Source organism: Hyperolius riggenbachi, chromosome 5 (genome assembly GCF_040937935.1).
Source record: "Hyperolius riggenbachi isolate aHypRig1 chromosome 5, aHypRig1.pri, whole genome shotgun sequence".
NCBI classification, from domain to species: Eukaryota; Metazoa; Chordata; class Amphibia; order Anura; family Hyperoliidae; genus Hyperolius; species Hyperolius riggenbachi.
The window spans coordinates 52,028,700-52,045,669 of record NC_090650.1 but is presented as its reverse complement, the minus strand read 5'-3'; the positions used below and the strand labels follow the sequence as shown (position 1 = coordinate 52,045,669).

Sequence of the window (16,970 nt, the reverse complement as noted above, 5' to 3'; positions counted from 1 at the left end):
TGCATGAAGAATGTGTAATAAAGTAAGAATCTCCTCATTCCCCTACAGAGCACCTGCACATCACTCTTACATGTACCCACAGTTACATTGCCTAGGGCCTGATCCATGTTCTTTGTTCCTGTCTTCTACATGTACTCTTACCAAGGACTAGTTTTAGTCTGACTAAAAGTATTAGAGGCAGAAGATCAGCCGGCTAGCCAGGTAACTGGTATTGTTTAAAAGGGAATAAATATGGCAGCCTCCATATCCCTCTCACTTCAGTTGAATTTTAAAATTCCTAAAGGTGCGTACACACATGTGACTAGTCGTTTGAAACGATTGTTCCCCAAACCTTTCAAACGACGATCGTTTGAAAAAAAGCAGCCAACGACCATGAGGTCTAACGACGGACGAGCTAGATCGTTCAAAACGAATGATCTAGCTTGGCGGATTTTTCTCAACGACGATCATTTGCAAAAGTAGTACATCGTTGGAAACGATCGTTCGTACTAGGCTTGACATGCGCATTTCACTATTTCTCCATGGAACTTTTCATTTTTATGCGCAGGCGCAATAGTTACTTTTACGTGATGTAACGTTCGTTCTAGCGATCTGATCGTTACCTTTTAAAATGAACTTTACTTAGGTCATTCTTTCATCAATTAAAAGTTTGTTCGTCATTGACAACAAACGATCGTTGTCGCATGTGTGTACGTAGCATTAGTGTTGGCAGTAAACAGATGCATTTCATGTTACATACTTTTAATCATCAAAATTGTAATATGCAAATTAGAGAAGTCGGCCGAATCCTAACCTGAGGTGTCTTGAGTCGGTGGAGTTTTGTAACCACTCCACAGCCCTGCTACTTTTTTCGAGATAGTGGTCCTTTAATAGGTTGTCCTGTTGGAATCTATTGAAAATTGATGTGCTGTGTGTGTGGAAGCAATCGATCGATCAGATAGGCACAACGGCTCCTAATATAGCTTATGTAACCGGCAGAAGTGTTCAGTCACTTTGTTTAACGGGGCACTACAGCAAAAAACTGTAAAATTTAAAATATGTACAAACATTCACAAATAAGAAGTACATTTTTTTTTTCCAGAGTAAAATGAGCCATAAACTACTTTTCTACTATGTTGCTGTCACAGTAGGTTGTAGAAATCTGACAGAAGTGACAGGTTTTGGACTAGTACATCTCTTTATAGGGGATTCTCAGGGATATATTTATTTTAAAAAGCACTTGGTGAGTGGCAGTTGCTCTGTCCAACTTCCTGTAGCGAGCAGGGAAGCTGGCCAGCATCTTTGTATGAATCCTTTTTAGGGAATATCTTTATAAAGAGTAAAAGCCTTGCTGAGAATCCCCTATGAAGAGATGGACTAGTCCAAAACCTGTCACTTATGTCAGATTTCTACTGCCTACTGTAAGTGACAGCAACCTAGGAGAAAAGTAATTTATGGCTCATTTTACTCTGGAAAAAATGTACGGTACTTCTTACCTGTCTCTGTTTGCACATATTTTAAATTGTACAAGTTTTTTGCTGTAGCGCCCCTTTAATTACCTTTTATGTATTCTGAGGTCTGTTCATGTGTGCTCATTAGTTATGGTGATATATCCTCTCTTCAGGTGATGGAATACCTGATTGGTGGAGACGTGAAGTCCCTTCTGCACATATACGGCTACTTTGATGAAGATATGGCAGTTAAATATATCTCGGAGGTGGCTCTAGCTCTGGATTACCTGCATCGGCACAACATTATTCACAGGTGAAACCCTCAATCCTGGAAGATGTATCACCATCTGAAACTATTGCATAATCTAAAAATGCTATAGCTGTGTTGTTTTAAAGCGGTATAAAACCCTGACACAATATTCAATAAACGTGTTTTTCGACATTTTATATGACATGCGGTTATCATATTTGCTTTTGTGCATAAGTATTATTATTCATTTAGAAATTATACAAAAGTAAGGATGGGTAGGCAGGCACTCGGTAAGAACCCGTGGGTGCTGACACATGCATCAGCGGCTGTGATGTTCCCCTCAGCAGGTGCTGCGTGCTCTAGACCGTTGTAAATCAGTGTCATAGATATGCATCAAGAAGAAAAAAAGCTGGTCTGGCACTGTAGCTTTAATAAATATCAGCAGGTGTACAAAAACAAAAGCAGTGGTGTAACATGTAGTACACATGTATATGCAGGTACTTATCGTGCTGCTGCTGGGGTGAGGGAGACGTCTGTGGGCGCCAGTGGGTGCACCGCCTTACCACCGTTTCGCAGTGGGGTGAGCCTAGCTTCTTCGGAGGCCTGTGTGCACAGTGCGTGGATCCGGAAAGGCTAATAATATAGCGTACTTCTGTGTACAGGTCCCCGCCTACCAATCCCACAATACCCGATGGCCAAACCAATGAGAGCACACAACTGCCCGGAAGATGGCGCGGTGACGTCACACGCCACCGCGCTGCAAAGCTGACAACAGGTCGAACGCTGAGCGTGTTGCCATGGGAACAGCTCCGCCCCCAAGACCGCATCAGCAGCCACCTAGGAAAACTCCCCAGCCAGTGTGCGGCCAGGGGGGCGTGTCAGCCTGTGGCTCTGCTAATTGTGTATATAGTTACCAGGGAAACTGCCTGCAACAAGCTTATTAGCTAGGGAAAATTACGCAGACTTCAAAACAAATAAATGTAATGAAGAGGGCCAGAGGTGGACAATTGGAGGGCACCGCGGGTGAGGGCGAGAGAAAAGGGGCAAAGAAAAAGTGGTGAAAGTGAGAGTGGGTGAAAAAGAAAAAGAATGGTAGAGCGGGGCACAAAGAACCAGGAAAAGGACTCTGCGAGGGGAGAGAGGGAAAAAAAACACCACACACAGTGTGTAGGACAGGAACCACATTCCAGTCATGGAGAGAAGTATAAAGACATCACAACTGCATTCTACTAAAACTATATTGGTATAAATCATTTAGAAATTAAATTTTTTTTCTTTTTTGCTCTGAGAGCTGACTTTGTATTTTATTCATAACTGGTTTTATTCATCTTGTATTGAAGGCAGGAATGCTTTCTGAGTGTCTGTCTGTGTTCAGGAGAGTCTGAAAAGTCAGAGAATGTGTCAAATTCCTCACTTGATACAATTAAGTAAACACAAGATAACATTATCTCCAGTTCCCATGCATCCAGCTTTCTCTGCACTGAGCTTGTAAGTCCTGTGTTTAACTAGTTAAATGCTGTTCTAGTATAAAAAAAAATTGTGGTAGTATATAATCTGCTGTAAATAATCTTTTTGAGCAAAGAAGAAATTCTGGGTTTCATTCCACTTTAATGCTATACTACTGAAATATCTGAGCTCCTGTTACACTGTCAAACACCAAGGAATAAGGCGAGATAGGGTAAAACACTAGGATTTTTCAATCCCCAAAGACCCTATTAATGTATTACCAAAATGTAACTTTTAATCATACATCTATAAAATCAGGGCTATTCTACCATCACCAAAGGACATAAGGGGGAGGGAGAACAATTTAATATGCAAATATCTGTAGGGTAGGTATTATACTAAATTGTCTTGTCATATACAGAGTGGATAGTAGGCCCTGGTGAGGTCATTCATGGCCAACTCCACCGGTGCAAGTTGCGTTTTTAAAATGGTACAGAAATGAAATGCAGTAGTGGAAATGTGGCAAGCGATTTACATTATTTTGCCAGTGTCCTTGCAATTTGCAAAATGCATGCGAATACATACAGCGAATATAAGCACTTTCAGAGGAAACTGCCCCCCAATTCAGCTTTCCTTTGACCATTGCTTTTTTTTTTTTTTTTTTTTTCCCTTGTCAAGCGCATAAATGCTAACTTTATAAAGGTTTTCAATGGAAAGGCATACATGATGCGTTCTCTAAAACCTTCTTCCTCCTTTCCTTTAGTGTTCATCTAAACCAGGTATGTCCCAAGTCTGGCCTAGGGCGCAAATGCAGCCCAGCAAGCCATTTCTGGTGTCACTTAAAGCTCTCTGCAATGTTAATTCCATCCAGGCTGTTGCTGCAGTGCTGCATGTAGGGGCCAGCAGCAGTAACAGCCACTGATTAGCAGCTACCTCTGTGCTAACCGCTCACTGTAAATGGGTTATTTCCCGTGGAAAAGTTTTGACAAAATATTACAGGCCTACTATACCTAACAGCAGTCAGCAAAAAATTGTGTTCTATTTCGCTAGTTTAGCCCCCTAGCACTCTCAAGAATGGTGATATGGCATTTGTCCGAAAAATGTTGGGACACCCTTGCTCTAAAGAGATGGGGGGGGGGGGGGGGGCACTATCAGTCTAATAACACAAGACAGCTGCTGCTTGACGTCACTGAAGAATCTTTCATTCCCTGGTCACTGTTTAATTATTTGTCTGACTAGACAAATGCAACTGCACCTGCGCAGCCGTCCGTCTCCAGGAGCTTCCTGTGCAGGCACATCCCGATAAAACTTCATACTGCGCAGGAAGCTCCCGGAGATGTGAACAGGAGCAAGGACACGCACGGCCACGCAGGTGCATTCGAATAATTAGAAAGTTACCGGCAGCGGGGTAACGGAAGATTCTACTGTGGCGATGCGGGACAGATCTGCAGAAGCCCCAGGTAAGTCAGTTTTTGATTTTTTTAAAGGAGCCCACAGAAACCCTTTAACTTCTACATTGTAGACTATTTTTGTGAACACATTTATTAGCATCCCCCCCCCCCCCCCCCCCACTAAAGATGTTCAGCTGCTACCAACTTTCTCCTTCGCTTTTTTTTTTGTTGGAGTTGCAGTGCCCTGCTCCTCCTGCCACCGTTGGAGAGAGAGAACGCGCACACGTGCAGGAGAAGGGGGCAGGATCTGATTTGTTTCAATAACTTACAGCCTAATTAAATTCTTAAGTCTGCCCGGCATTGTCTGAGCAGACAAGTATGGGTGGCTTAGCCAGGTGGCATGTATTTTACTAGAGAGGGAAGGTGGACTGGATCTTTAAGGTCCCCAACGCAAAGTACTAAACTTGCGCGCACGGTTCTGCGATCGCTTGATTCTACTTCACGGCTGTCGTGTAACGCCTTGCATACCCGCCGGACGGAAGATGGATAGGGGGAGCGCATGTCGTTAGGGAGACGTCGCTGGATCCATCTACCTGTATCGCGAGGGGAGTATGTAGCTTTAGTTGTCTGCCTCTCTCAGATCTCTGTACAATGCAGCTTTTATATGAATAGCTGACTCATGTTGACTTTTCTCTGTGTTGACTGTAGTAGAGAATTCTGCAATTCATCATGTCTGTTTTCTCACACAGGGATCTGAAACCTGACAACATGCTGATTTCCAACGAGGGTCACATTAAACTAACAGACTTCGGCCTCTCCAAAGTCACTCTAAAGCGAGGTAAGCATGAGCTCATATTGTGCTGTTGCCAGAAAGGATTATAGTAAACAGAAATAAACCCTCTAGATGACCTTTGTGTTCACTTGCTTTGTTTTGCGTATAATCCTGGTAACGTATGACTTGGCAGCCGATCGGCCATCTGAATCAATAACTATAATCGAATCAAATGAAAATCGGTGCCACCAAGAGCATGCCTGATCAACAACGCGGCCAATTTCAGGCCAAAATCGACTGGACATGCTGGAAAATCTCAGGCTGACATGCTTGACCAGCAGTAATGACGTACAATAATCACAAACGCTGCAGAAACCCCCCCGGTCACCCCCTCCCCTTTCCTCCCCCAATGTTTTCTGTTTCCCTTAACATCTGGTGGTGCCCTGTAGTCATGTGGGTGCTCTGATCTTGGTTATTGGATAGACCAAAACAGTCTAGTAGGTAGAGACCGGCACTCCAATGAAATGGAGTACAGTAGTAGCGGTGTTTCAGCACCCTAGAGGAAATGACACAGGAGACAAAAAAGGGAGCCCAATAGCGCAATATGTTTTCATATACGGGACATCAACAAGTAAGGTAGCTACTCACAAAGGGGGGTTGCAGAAGGGCAACCGACCACAGGAAGCAGGTGGAGACAACAAACCTGACTCCACTCGGGGTGGTCCAGCCGATCAGCAAAGGGAGCCTATTATGTCCCTATTATTTATGGCGCCAATATTTTATTTAGAGATAAAGGTGCATTTTTTCAATTTGCGTCCATCACTATTTACAAGCTTATAATTTTTAAAAAATATAAGATACTCTCTTGACATGTATATTTAAAAAGTTCAGACCCTTAGGTAACTAATTATGGTGTGTGTGGTTTTTTTTTTTTTTTTTTTTTTTTTTTTTTTTTTTATTATTAAAAATGTATTTGGGTAATTTTTGGTGTGGGAGGGAAACGGATCATTTTAAATGTAAAATAATGTATTGTAATATAAAAAATGTATGTGGGTGTAGATTATTCTTTGGTCACAAGATGGCCACAGTCAAATGTCCTGGAAGCCTACGACCACTCTTCCAGGAACTACAAGGAGGCTGGGAAACGGTTTTTTTTTTGTTTGCAGTAATATCGCGGTCTCTGATTAGAGACCATCGTTTTTTCTGCGGGGGACTTAGATCGGTGAATGAGAATTACATTCCCATTCACTGATCGGCGGGGTAACAGCAGGCAGCGAGAGAGCGCGATCGCGCGCCTCAGGCAGCAGCACAGTCTATCTGGACGGATATATACGTCCAGATAGACTGAAGTGGTTAAAGTGTACCTGAGGTGAAATTCAGGTCAAAAGTCATACGGTAAATCCTTGGATTAAGAGTAACTTGGTTTAAGAGCGCTTTGCAATACAAACATAAATTTGTACTTGCCAAAGAAGAGGGAAGCTTCTGTATCCTGTAGAGGTTTCCCACACTGTCCTCATGTCCACTGTTGCTGAGCATGGACTCTCCAAAGGAATCCCACAAGCTATTGTAGGATTCCAAGATCTCAACCGCGCTCCTCTTTAAGCATGGCCATGCCTGCGCAGCAAACTTTAGCCATTCCATGCACAAGCAGATCTGCACTACTGCACAGGTGCATCCGTGCTCACCCAGGTGCAATGTTCAGGAGAGTCTCGGCAGCAGCGTAGGTTTGGAGAATGGCATGGGAAGCCTTCTCAGTATCCAGAGGCAAGTACGGTATTTGATTTTTTACACAAATACAAGTAGACATTAATGTGCAATTTATCTTTTAAGAGCTCAACATGCTGGATATTTTGACTACACCTTCCATGGCGAAACCAATGCAAGATTATTCCCGTACCCCAGGACAAGTGCTTTCCCTCATAAGTTCCTTGGGATTTGTAAGTATTTCCTTGTGTTGTACTAAATATTGCATTGTGGGCAATGGGTCAGTTTACAGCTTGTGCCTGCTTTTTTTTTTTTTTTTTTTTTTTTTAATTAAAGAACCACTATTGTGAAAACCATCCAATTTAAAATACATGTAAACATATACAAAAAAGTAAATTTCTTCCAGAGTAAAATGAGCCATTAACCACTTCGGGTCCAGCACCCTCTGCCCCCTTAAGGACCAGAGGGTGCTGGTCCAGTAAACCGCCGCTTCCCGACGAATCGCCGGTCACGTCGCTCTGTCCCTGCCGCAGGCTGCTCTCTCTGCCGTCGCTATGACGGCAGAGCGCTGTGGTCCGGTCAGGAGCCGCTTTCATTGGGTCCTGACCCTGGAGCCGCTTTCATTGGGTCCTGACCCTGTCACTCGATGTAAGCCAAAGGGAACGGCTTACAGGAATGACGGCCAGGAGCCAATGAAAACGGCTCCTGCCTGGCTCACAGTGCTCTGCCGTCATAGAGGCGGCAGGGCAGCACATTGCGGCGGGGGCAGAGCGGCGGGAACGGACGGGGGCGCACGGTGAATGGGACATAGAGTTTACGTCCGGTCAGAACCGCAGCGCCCCCTGTCCGCCGTAGATTTATACTGCGGCGGTCCGCAGGTAGTTACCGTATTTTTCGGACTATAAGACGCACTTTTTCTCCCCCAAAAGTGGGGAGAAATAGTTACTGCATCTTATACTCCGAATGTAGCAATCCTGGCATTTGTTTCCATCAGTAATTACCGTATTCTATTGCGGTGCGCAGAGGGGAGGCTGCATCGTGATCCATAGTGTTTCCATGCGGCATTGAAGATCCGCTGTAATTACCCGCAGTGTATTTCCTCTAATCTTCCTCTTAAATAATGCCCGGCATCAGTCCCACAGCACAGCGCGATCCACGTGGTTTTCATGTTGCATAGTAGCAGCCGCTGTAAATATCCGCGTTGCTGAGCCCTTTGATCCCCGGAGCGCAGCGCGATCCACGTGGTTTTCATGTTGCATAGTAGCAGCCGCTGTAAATAGCCGCGTTGCTGAGCCCTTTGATCCCCGCAGCGCAGCACGATCCACGTGGTTTTCATGTTGCGTAGTAGCAGCTGCTGTAAATATCCGCGTTGCTGAGCCCTTTGATCCCCGCAGCGCAGCACGATCCACGTGGTTTTCATGTTGCATAGTAGCAGCTGCTGTAAATATCCGCGTTGCTGAGCCCTTTGATCCCCGCAGCGCAGCACGATCCACGTGGTTTTCATGTTGCATAGTAGCAGCTGCTGTAAATATCCGCGTTGCTGAGCCCTTTGATTCCCCCTCTTTCTTCATGCCGGTATCAGCGCGATCCCCGCTGACAGGCACATCTTCAGCCGCTATAGCGGCAGAATCCTCAGAGGCTTCCGTACTGCAGTTTTTACTGGCGCCCTCTCATGACCTGCGACCCACGTGGTCATGAGAGGGCGCCAGTAAACACTGCAGTACGGAAGCCTCTGAGGATTCTGCCGCTATAGCGGCTGAAGATGTGCCTGTCAGCGGGGATCGCGCTGATACCGGCATGAAGAAAGAGGGGGAATCAAAGGGCTCAGCAGCGCGGATATTTACAGCAGCTGCTACTATGCAACATGAAAACCACGTGGATCGTGCTATGCTGCGGGACCGATGCCGGGCATTATTTAAGAGAAAGATTAGAGGAAATACATTGCGGGTAATTACAGCGGCTTCTTCAATGCCGCATGGAAACACTATGGATCACGCTGCAGCCTCCCCTCTGCGCACATCAGCAGCATCATTTTCAGCCTGAATGCCCAGACCAGAGGGACCCAGGTACTGCCACCCATTCTGGTGAGATAACCTGAAATTTAACTTTAGTGATTGATTAGTGTAGCTGGGGAGGATGGGGGGTTGTTGTGTAGTGTAGTGCAGTGTAGCTAGGGGAGCAGCAGGGGTTAGTTAGCTTGTCAGTGTAATTTAGATAGAGATATCTTGTTGGGGGAGGGGGGAGGAAAGATCAATAAGACACTCCTGGACCATGGACTCACCTATGTTTCATTTTTTTTTTCCCTAGTTTTTGCCCTTTAAACTTAGGTGCGTCTTATAGTCCGGAGCGTCTTATAGTCCGAAAAATACGGTAATTACTTTTCTCCTGTGTTGCTGTCACTTACAGCAGGTAGTAGAAATCTGACATTACCAACAGGTTTTGGGCTAGTCCATCTCTCCATAGGGGATTCTCAGCATGGCCTTTATTCTTTATAAAGACACTCCTTGAAAAATATTTATAAAAAGATGCTGGCCAGCCTCCATGCGCTCTGCATACTTTTTTTTTGCGGCAGTTGGACAGAGCAACTGCCTTTCGCTAAGTGCTTTTGAAATTAAACAAAACCACGAGAATTCCCCATGAGGAGCTGGGCTAGTCCAAAACCTGTCAGTTCTGTCAGATTTCTACTACCTGCTGTAAGTGACAGCAACATAGAAAAGTAATTTATTAAAAGAAATGTACTTCCAGAGTAAAATGAGCCATAAATCGCTGTTCTCCTACGCTGGTGTCAATGTTGGTTTCAGAAAATGGGTCTTACTGATGAGTCGCCGCACGTACCCGCCTGTTACACTGCTCACCCATCGCCGCATGCCCCTCGGTCAGCTGTCGCTATGACAGCAGAGCTACGGTCAGCAGGCGATTTCATTGACTCCTGACCCTGTCATCAATGTGAGTCAATTGGCTCACAGTAATTCCGGGGTCAGGAGCCAAATCAAAAGCGAGGGGCTTGCAGTGATCGAGAGATCAGCGGCCTGTCCATGCGGCAGGGTAATTGAAATCTACGCCCTGGCAGGAATAAGCAGCCACAAACAGGGCATAGATTTACATTACCGCGGTCCGTAAGCAGTTAAACATTACAGCAGCATACCATTAGAGGCACTACAATGTAATGCAGTCAGAAATACCCAATCTGCGAATAAAGATTGTCAACAATCAGCCATAGCTCATTAATCTTAGTTTAGCCAAGATACAGGTAAAAAAAAAAAAAAAAAATTGAATATGGTGTAAAAGGATCATTTATTCCATTTATTATTCAACTTAAAAGGCAAAACTAGTATATGAAATACTCATTATATGCAACGCGAGATATTTCAAGCCTTTATTTGTTATAATTTTGATGATAATGGCTTATAGTTAATATTCTGGGCTCAGTGTCAGATTCTAATCAGTTAATTAATCCAAAACACCTGCAAAGGTTTATATTTCATATATTTGTTTCACCTTTAAAGTTTAATTACTGAAATAAATGGATTTTTGCATGATATTCTAATTTTTAGAGTTTCAACCTGTAATATAAGTGAGACATCAGAGGAAAACTAAAGCTGGCCATACACTTATAGATTTCCACCCAATGTTCCAAAACGATCGATTCTGTAGTATCCAGCATCAGCAGGGACAGCCTGATGCCAGATACTTGTGCTTGTCAGTTGTTTGAGCAACCAGCCGAAAAAGCACAAACCTCGCCCGCCGAACCCCATTCCATATTCAGAGTATCCAGTTACCTCTTGTAGCCTTCCTGTTGCTCCTGGCAGCTTACCGACGTCCTCCATGCAGGGAAGCCAGCGTGTCACCTGACCCCCCGCATTGGGTCACATGTCCAGCTGGGAGCAGTGCACGGATGCCTGAAGCTGCTTAGAGCCCGCTGGGAGCTACAGGATGTCTTTGGAGGCTTAGTGAGCATTTTAATGCCTGGTAACCCCCCCCCCCCCACACACACACACACAAACAAAGTCCCCATTATCCCCTTAGGCAACCAGAAGTCTTAAAGAGAACCCAAGGCGGGGTTCTTACATCGCTAGTTGCTAGTTAGTTTCCTCCAAAGCCCCCCCTGCACGCTGTCAGACCCCATACCTCACTACTGTCAGTCTCGGCTGCTCCCCCGCCTCCTGAATCGCTCCGGTCCCCGCCCGCGTCCCTTCCCTCCAATCAGCGGGGAGGGAAGGGACGTGGGCAGGGACCGGAGCGATTCAGGAGTCGGGAGAGCGGAGACTGACATTAGTGAGATAAACACAGCCGGCTGCGACACGCTGCGTGTTTTATGGGGTCTGACAGCGCGCGGGGGGGGGGGGGCTTTGAAGGAAACTAACTAGCAACAGAGGCTGGGCTCTATAGACAGACCCAGCCTCTGTATAAGGATTGCGATGTAAGAACCCCGCCTCGGGTTCTCTTTAACTAACCTGAGTTCTGGATAAGCCTAAGGCCTCTTGCACACTGCACGCGATTCAGATTCAGATTCCGCTTTTTAATCAGTTTTTACATCCGATTCAGATTCCGATTTGCAGTGTGCAGGGAGCAAACTGCAAATCAGAATCTGAATTGGATGTAAAAACTGATTAAAAAGCGGAATCTGAATCGGAATCGCGTGCAGTGTGCAAGAGGCCTAAAGGTAGCTACACACCATTAAATTTTTAAAATATCTGTTAATTTCAAGAGTTGCAATCAATTTTTCTGACTGATTGTAACATTTAAAAAAATCTGACCAACGTACCACACACACATGTGGTAAATTTTTACCCAATTATGAAAAAAAATGATTGAAAACTCTGGGAAAATCACTTGGAAGCATATATAAGGAAATTCACAATCTACCCTACACCATTCAATTTTCATTAAAATTTATCAGAAAAATCCAGCACTCCCGATAAACTTTTATCGAATAAAATCGGAAATTGCGATCTAATTTCTTGCTCAAATTGAAAAAAAAAATGCTTTTGATTTTTCAGAAAATCTGATTGTTTTTATCGAATTGCCGTAAAATTGGATAATTTTATTGTATTGTTTGTGGCCACCTTATGCCTTATTGGAATTGCCATGTGGTAAATCTGTCTAAAAACAAAGATGTTTTGACTTTTTTGAAAAAATGTTGTTCTTTGCTGTGCCTTCTGTATATACAGAATTCTCCTGTGCGAGGTAAGATGCAGGCATCTGCCCTCTCGGCAACCCCAGTGTTCAATGAGAGAAATTCCATTTCAGCTGTAACAAAGAGTAAAGACCCCTCCAGCAAAGTCAATAAGCTTCTTATATCATGTGAGTATGACCTATTTGTGTCCAGAAGTGATAACTGTCCATCCTGTCGTGTTACAATGTACATTATGCTGGATTTTATACCGTCTTGCCTTCTACTAGTTTAAAATGACCTTTTTGCACACATTGATTTAAATAGGGATAAAACTCTGACATAACATTCTGTATAACATATTTTTCTCCTTTTTATTACCCATACTGTTATCATTTTTGCTTTTGTGCACAGGTATTATTGTCTGTTTACAAGTTCCCAAAGTACAGATTATCTGCACTGAAAGCTGCCATTGTAATTTATTGCATAGCTGCTGTATATATACATTACTATGTATCCAGTGAAATTGTGTCTTCTTTTGTGTACACTTTTGGCTTGTATTTAGCTGAGACACTGCTAGCCGTGTTAATATTATCTGGTTTGTTACCTTATCGGCTACTATTGTATCACTTTCTCAAGTTAACAAAGGCACTGAGCTTCCCACTGAAGAAGAAAGTGATGTGTTTAACTGCTGTTCTGTGACCAGTGTTTTTTTTTTTTTTTTTTTTTTTTTTTTTTTTTACAGTAGACAAGACAAATAACATTTATATCGCGCTTTTCTCCTGGCGGACTCAAAGCGCCAGAGCTGCAGCCACTAGGGCGCGCTCTATAGGCAGTAGCAGTGTTAGGGAGTCTTGCCTAAGGTCTCCTATTGAATAGGTGCTGGCTTACTGAACAGGCAGAGCCGAGATTCGAAATCGGGTCTCCCGCGTCAGAGGCAGAGCCCTTAACCATTACACCATCCATTACAGTAAAGAATCCTTTAGAGCAGGGGTGTCAAACTCAAATACAAAGTGGGCCGAAATTGTTCACTGGGAACTAGCCACGGGCCAATCTCCTCTGTGTACTGGCCACCTTCCTTCCTTCTAAAGTTCCCAGGTGTCTAATGCCCCACCTCCAAACCCTAAACAGTTTCCTGGTGTCTAGTGGTCCTCCCTCTCCTATACAGTTCCCTGGTGTTTAGTGCTTTCCCCCTCCCTCCCCCACATGGCTTCTCAGGTGTTCTAGGGCTTCACCTCCAATATAGCTTCCCTGGTAGTCTAGAGTGGGCCAAAAATAATGCAAAGTGGGTAAACCACTTGTGGGCCAAATTTAATAGCTCTGAGGGCAAGATTTGGCCCGCGAGTCAGTTTGACGTGTGTTTTAGAGCAAAGTTTCATACTACTTTAAGTTTAAATTTATGAAGGAAAAAAGTATACCTTGAAAGCAGGCTTTTATTGTGCAAGTACTGGAATTTGATGTTAGTGTTCCTAAACTGTACTGGGAAAAAAAAATGCCAGTGAATTAGCAACTAAACCAGACGGCGCTTGAACCCTTTCTTCTTCTAATATTTGACAAAAAAAAAAAAGTATTTCAATTTGTACAGCTGTGTATGACGTTTTGAAATTTGAGCAGGTACAGATGTTAATACGCCAAGTCCGGGAATGCCAGTGAAATGCCTCACCCCAAACCTCCTGAAATTCAGAGCACCCCTGGGCACATCCAGCACCAGCAGCCAGTCCCATATCTGTCTGTCAAGCGTGGAGTCTGAGTACTGCAGCAGCCCCAAATGGGAACATCCCAGCCAGGTTAGTGTGATTTTGTAGTTCTTGTAACTACGGATGGCAGCTTTCATTTCTTGGTTCCTATGGGCAGCTGCTCTATTTTCCTTCCCTTGACTTTTTTTTTTTTTTTTCCTCCCCCAGAGCCAGTTACCAAATATGCTTTAAACGTAGGATTTTTTTTCCTGGCGTTCCTTCTCTGAAGCACTGAGCTGTCCTCAGTCACCCATGTACACACAAGCCACAAGAATGAGAGCTGGCCATAACAAGACAAGGCACAGAACATTTTTATTGCATTTTACTCCTGGCAGACTCCAAGCTCCAAAACTGCTGCCCCTAGGGAGCGCTTTACAGGCAGTAGCCATGTTAGGGAGTCTTGCCTAAGGTCTCCTCACTGAATATGTGCTGGCTTACTGAACAGGAAGAGCTGAGATTTGAACTCCTGAGTCGGAGGCAGAGCCCTTAAAGGACTTCCGAGGTGACATATTAAAGGGGCAGTTTAGTGAAAATTATGGTTTTCCATTATTCACATATCAGTTATCTAAAAGGAGAGCATACGTTTCTCCATAGACCTTGTGTTAAAGTAGTTGATAACACTAATTCTGCTTTTTAAGACAGCTGAGCTGCGTCATTACCATGCTAAGCGTCGGACTTCACTAATAGTAGCAGACACTTCAGCTGATGGCTGGCTCACTCACTAACGAGAGCCATGCTGTTCTCACATGTAAGTAGCTAAGTAAATAAACAAGCTGCTAAGTAAGTAACTAATTAGCAGCCTGTTTTATCTATTTATTTAGCTAGTTACATGTGAGAACAGCGGCTCTCTGTAGTGAGTGAGCCAGTCGTTATAAATCAGCTGGAGTGTCTGCTACTATCAGTGAAGTCCGTCGCTCAGCATGGTAATGACGCAGCTCAGCTGTCTTAAAAAGCAGAATTAGTGTGTTCTACTTTTTTTTTTAATATAAACACAAGGTCTATGGAGAAATGTATGCTCTCCATATTAAATAACTGATATGGGGTTAATGGAAAATAATAATTTTCACTAAACTGCCCCTTTAAATCTAGTTTAGCTTGCTAAACAGGAAGAGAGTCGAACCCTGGTCTCCTGTGTCAGAGCCCTTAACCATTACACAATCCAGCCACTGCCACCCTGATAGAGCAACATACCTACCAGTTATGGGACCTTTCCCTAGGGTGAATGTTTGGTGTTGGGTATACTTGCATCACTTAACACCTAAAATACATACTTTTGGAACTTACAGGAAAAATCTGGGAGCTTATCCTACATTATTATTTACAGAAGAGATCTGCATTTTATGAAAGCACCCCTTTTTGAAAGGTTTTAAGGGTATATGAGGGGAAAAAAAGTTCTCCAAATGGGTATTTAAGTAGAGGGAAGGCACTAGATAATCCAGAGGTTTCCCCCTTCCACCTTTACTGTTGCAGCACTGGGATCCCTAATCCATAGTTTTCCCTGGTCCCCCTTCACCTCCTTGTTCCAGCGCTGGGTCTCCAGAAGTCCATTGGTGAAGGCTTTTTCTGCCAAGCCTGAACGGTAGCTCCTTGCTACTGTTCAGGTGCGTACAGGAGTGTGTATGTAAATGTGTACCTTAAAATGTGTATTTTTTTATGACTGAGACCATGCATCCATTGACTCCTATAGCTAAAGATAATAAATTAAGGTGTCTGGAAGCTCCTTCATTCAAGTCTTTTCTTCTCACCCAATAGGATCCAGAAGCGCCACCATACTTGAGTTCCAGCCGCCTGAAAAACAATATGTCTGATAAATCACTGAGCAAGGTCCACTTGGGTACAGTTGCCAAGAGCATGAAGGATTTGGAATCTGCCATCTCCCCAATAGCTCCTAGGAGGTTACAGAAGAAATCTGGCATTCAGAATGACACCGGTGTCCTCGAGGACACTCCTGTCGCTGGTTTACAGTCCAAGGGTTTCATCAGGAAATGTCTGTACGATCCTACCACACAAGAAGAAAAGGAGAACTTATGTACAGATGTGAGAGGGATGAAACCATTCCCCCGATCTCCAGAATCCCCTCCTTGGTTGGCCAGTTCCTCCCTTGACCCATTAAAGCTGAATGAGAAAGAAGACCTGGAAAGAAGTGGAATTAAAAGGGGCTTTTCATTAGTTGAAACGAGCCCTGGTCAAGAACTTGTAGAAAAGAAAAATAATTCCCAGTACAAACGGGCATACAGCATATCAGAAGATCAGGTTAAGCATAGCACAGGTTTAACAATGGAGATTGAGGCCCTTTTTCTTGGTGATCTCCAAAAGGAGTCTGAAAACATGTCTACAGCTGCTTCACAGAACCTAGAGAGACTGTCCTCTGGAAACCCAGTGGCCAAGAATTTGTTGTGTGAGCTAGATGAAAATGCAGATCTGGCTCCTAACACTGAACCAGAGAAAAAAGAGGCTTGCAAACCAAGCCCCAATAGAGACTCTGATTCTTCCCCCAATACTTCTGTTACAGAAAAAGAGCTTTCTGATATGGATAACAGCATGAAAGAACTTTCCGTTGAGTCCTCAAGTGACGTCAGCGAGTCGTCCTCAGCAGAGGAAACAGATAAAGCTAGACATGAAAACCAAGGAGAGGACAAACTCAAGAGTCGTGTTCTATCCGATATTACCAATGAAGCCTGGGCATCCCCAGCAATAGCACGGACACTGTCCAATCCTAAAAAGCGGAATGTGGTGGCCTTTAGAAGTTACAACAGTTCCTTCAATGCTTCTCACATCTCTGAACCGTCCAGAATGAGTGTTGGGTCTATGGACAAAATGCATTTCTCTCTGGGTTGTACAGGATCTTACCCTGTGGCTGTTACTCCAGCACAGAAGGACAGGACGACACTCAAGAGTTTCCAGGTAATGAGCACCAGTCATATAAGGAGTAAGGCAGGAGTAATACTAAAGCATGTGTTGCTTTCAGATTCCTCCAAAGTGTATTATACTTTTCCAAGTATAGTTGAATGAAAAACTTTTAGACTTGGGTCAGGTGGGCATCTGCCCTCAGCAGCAGCAGTGGCGGCTCGCTTAAGCGATGCTAAATTGTTTTCTGCTAACAAGCAAAAATGCATTTGACAGCATTT

At 44.1% G+C, this 16,970-nt stretch overlaps 1 protein-coding gene across 2 annotated transcripts in view; it reads left to right on the top strand.

Annotated features, from left to right (window-relative positions):
* MASTL (microtubule associated serine/threonine kinase like) overlaps positions 1–16,970 on the top strand; it is a 74,447-nt gene that overhangs the window by 37,126 nt on the left and 20,351 nt on the right. For both annotated transcript variants that reach the window (XM_068235688.1, XM_068235687.1), the window contains exons 3-8: positions 1,604–1,743; positions 5,267–5,355; positions 7,120–7,226; positions 12,165–12,297; positions 13,721–13,893; positions 15,595–16,746. In XM_068235688.1, coding sequence (XP_068091789.1) covers positions 1,604–1,743; positions 5,267–5,355; positions 7,120–7,226; positions 12,165–12,297; positions 13,721–13,893; positions 15,595–16,746 — 1,794 coding nt within the window. The remainder of the gene's footprint in view (positions 1–1,603; positions 1,744–5,266; positions 5,356–7,119; positions 7,227–12,164; positions 12,298–13,720; positions 13,894–15,594; positions 16,747–16,970) is intronic.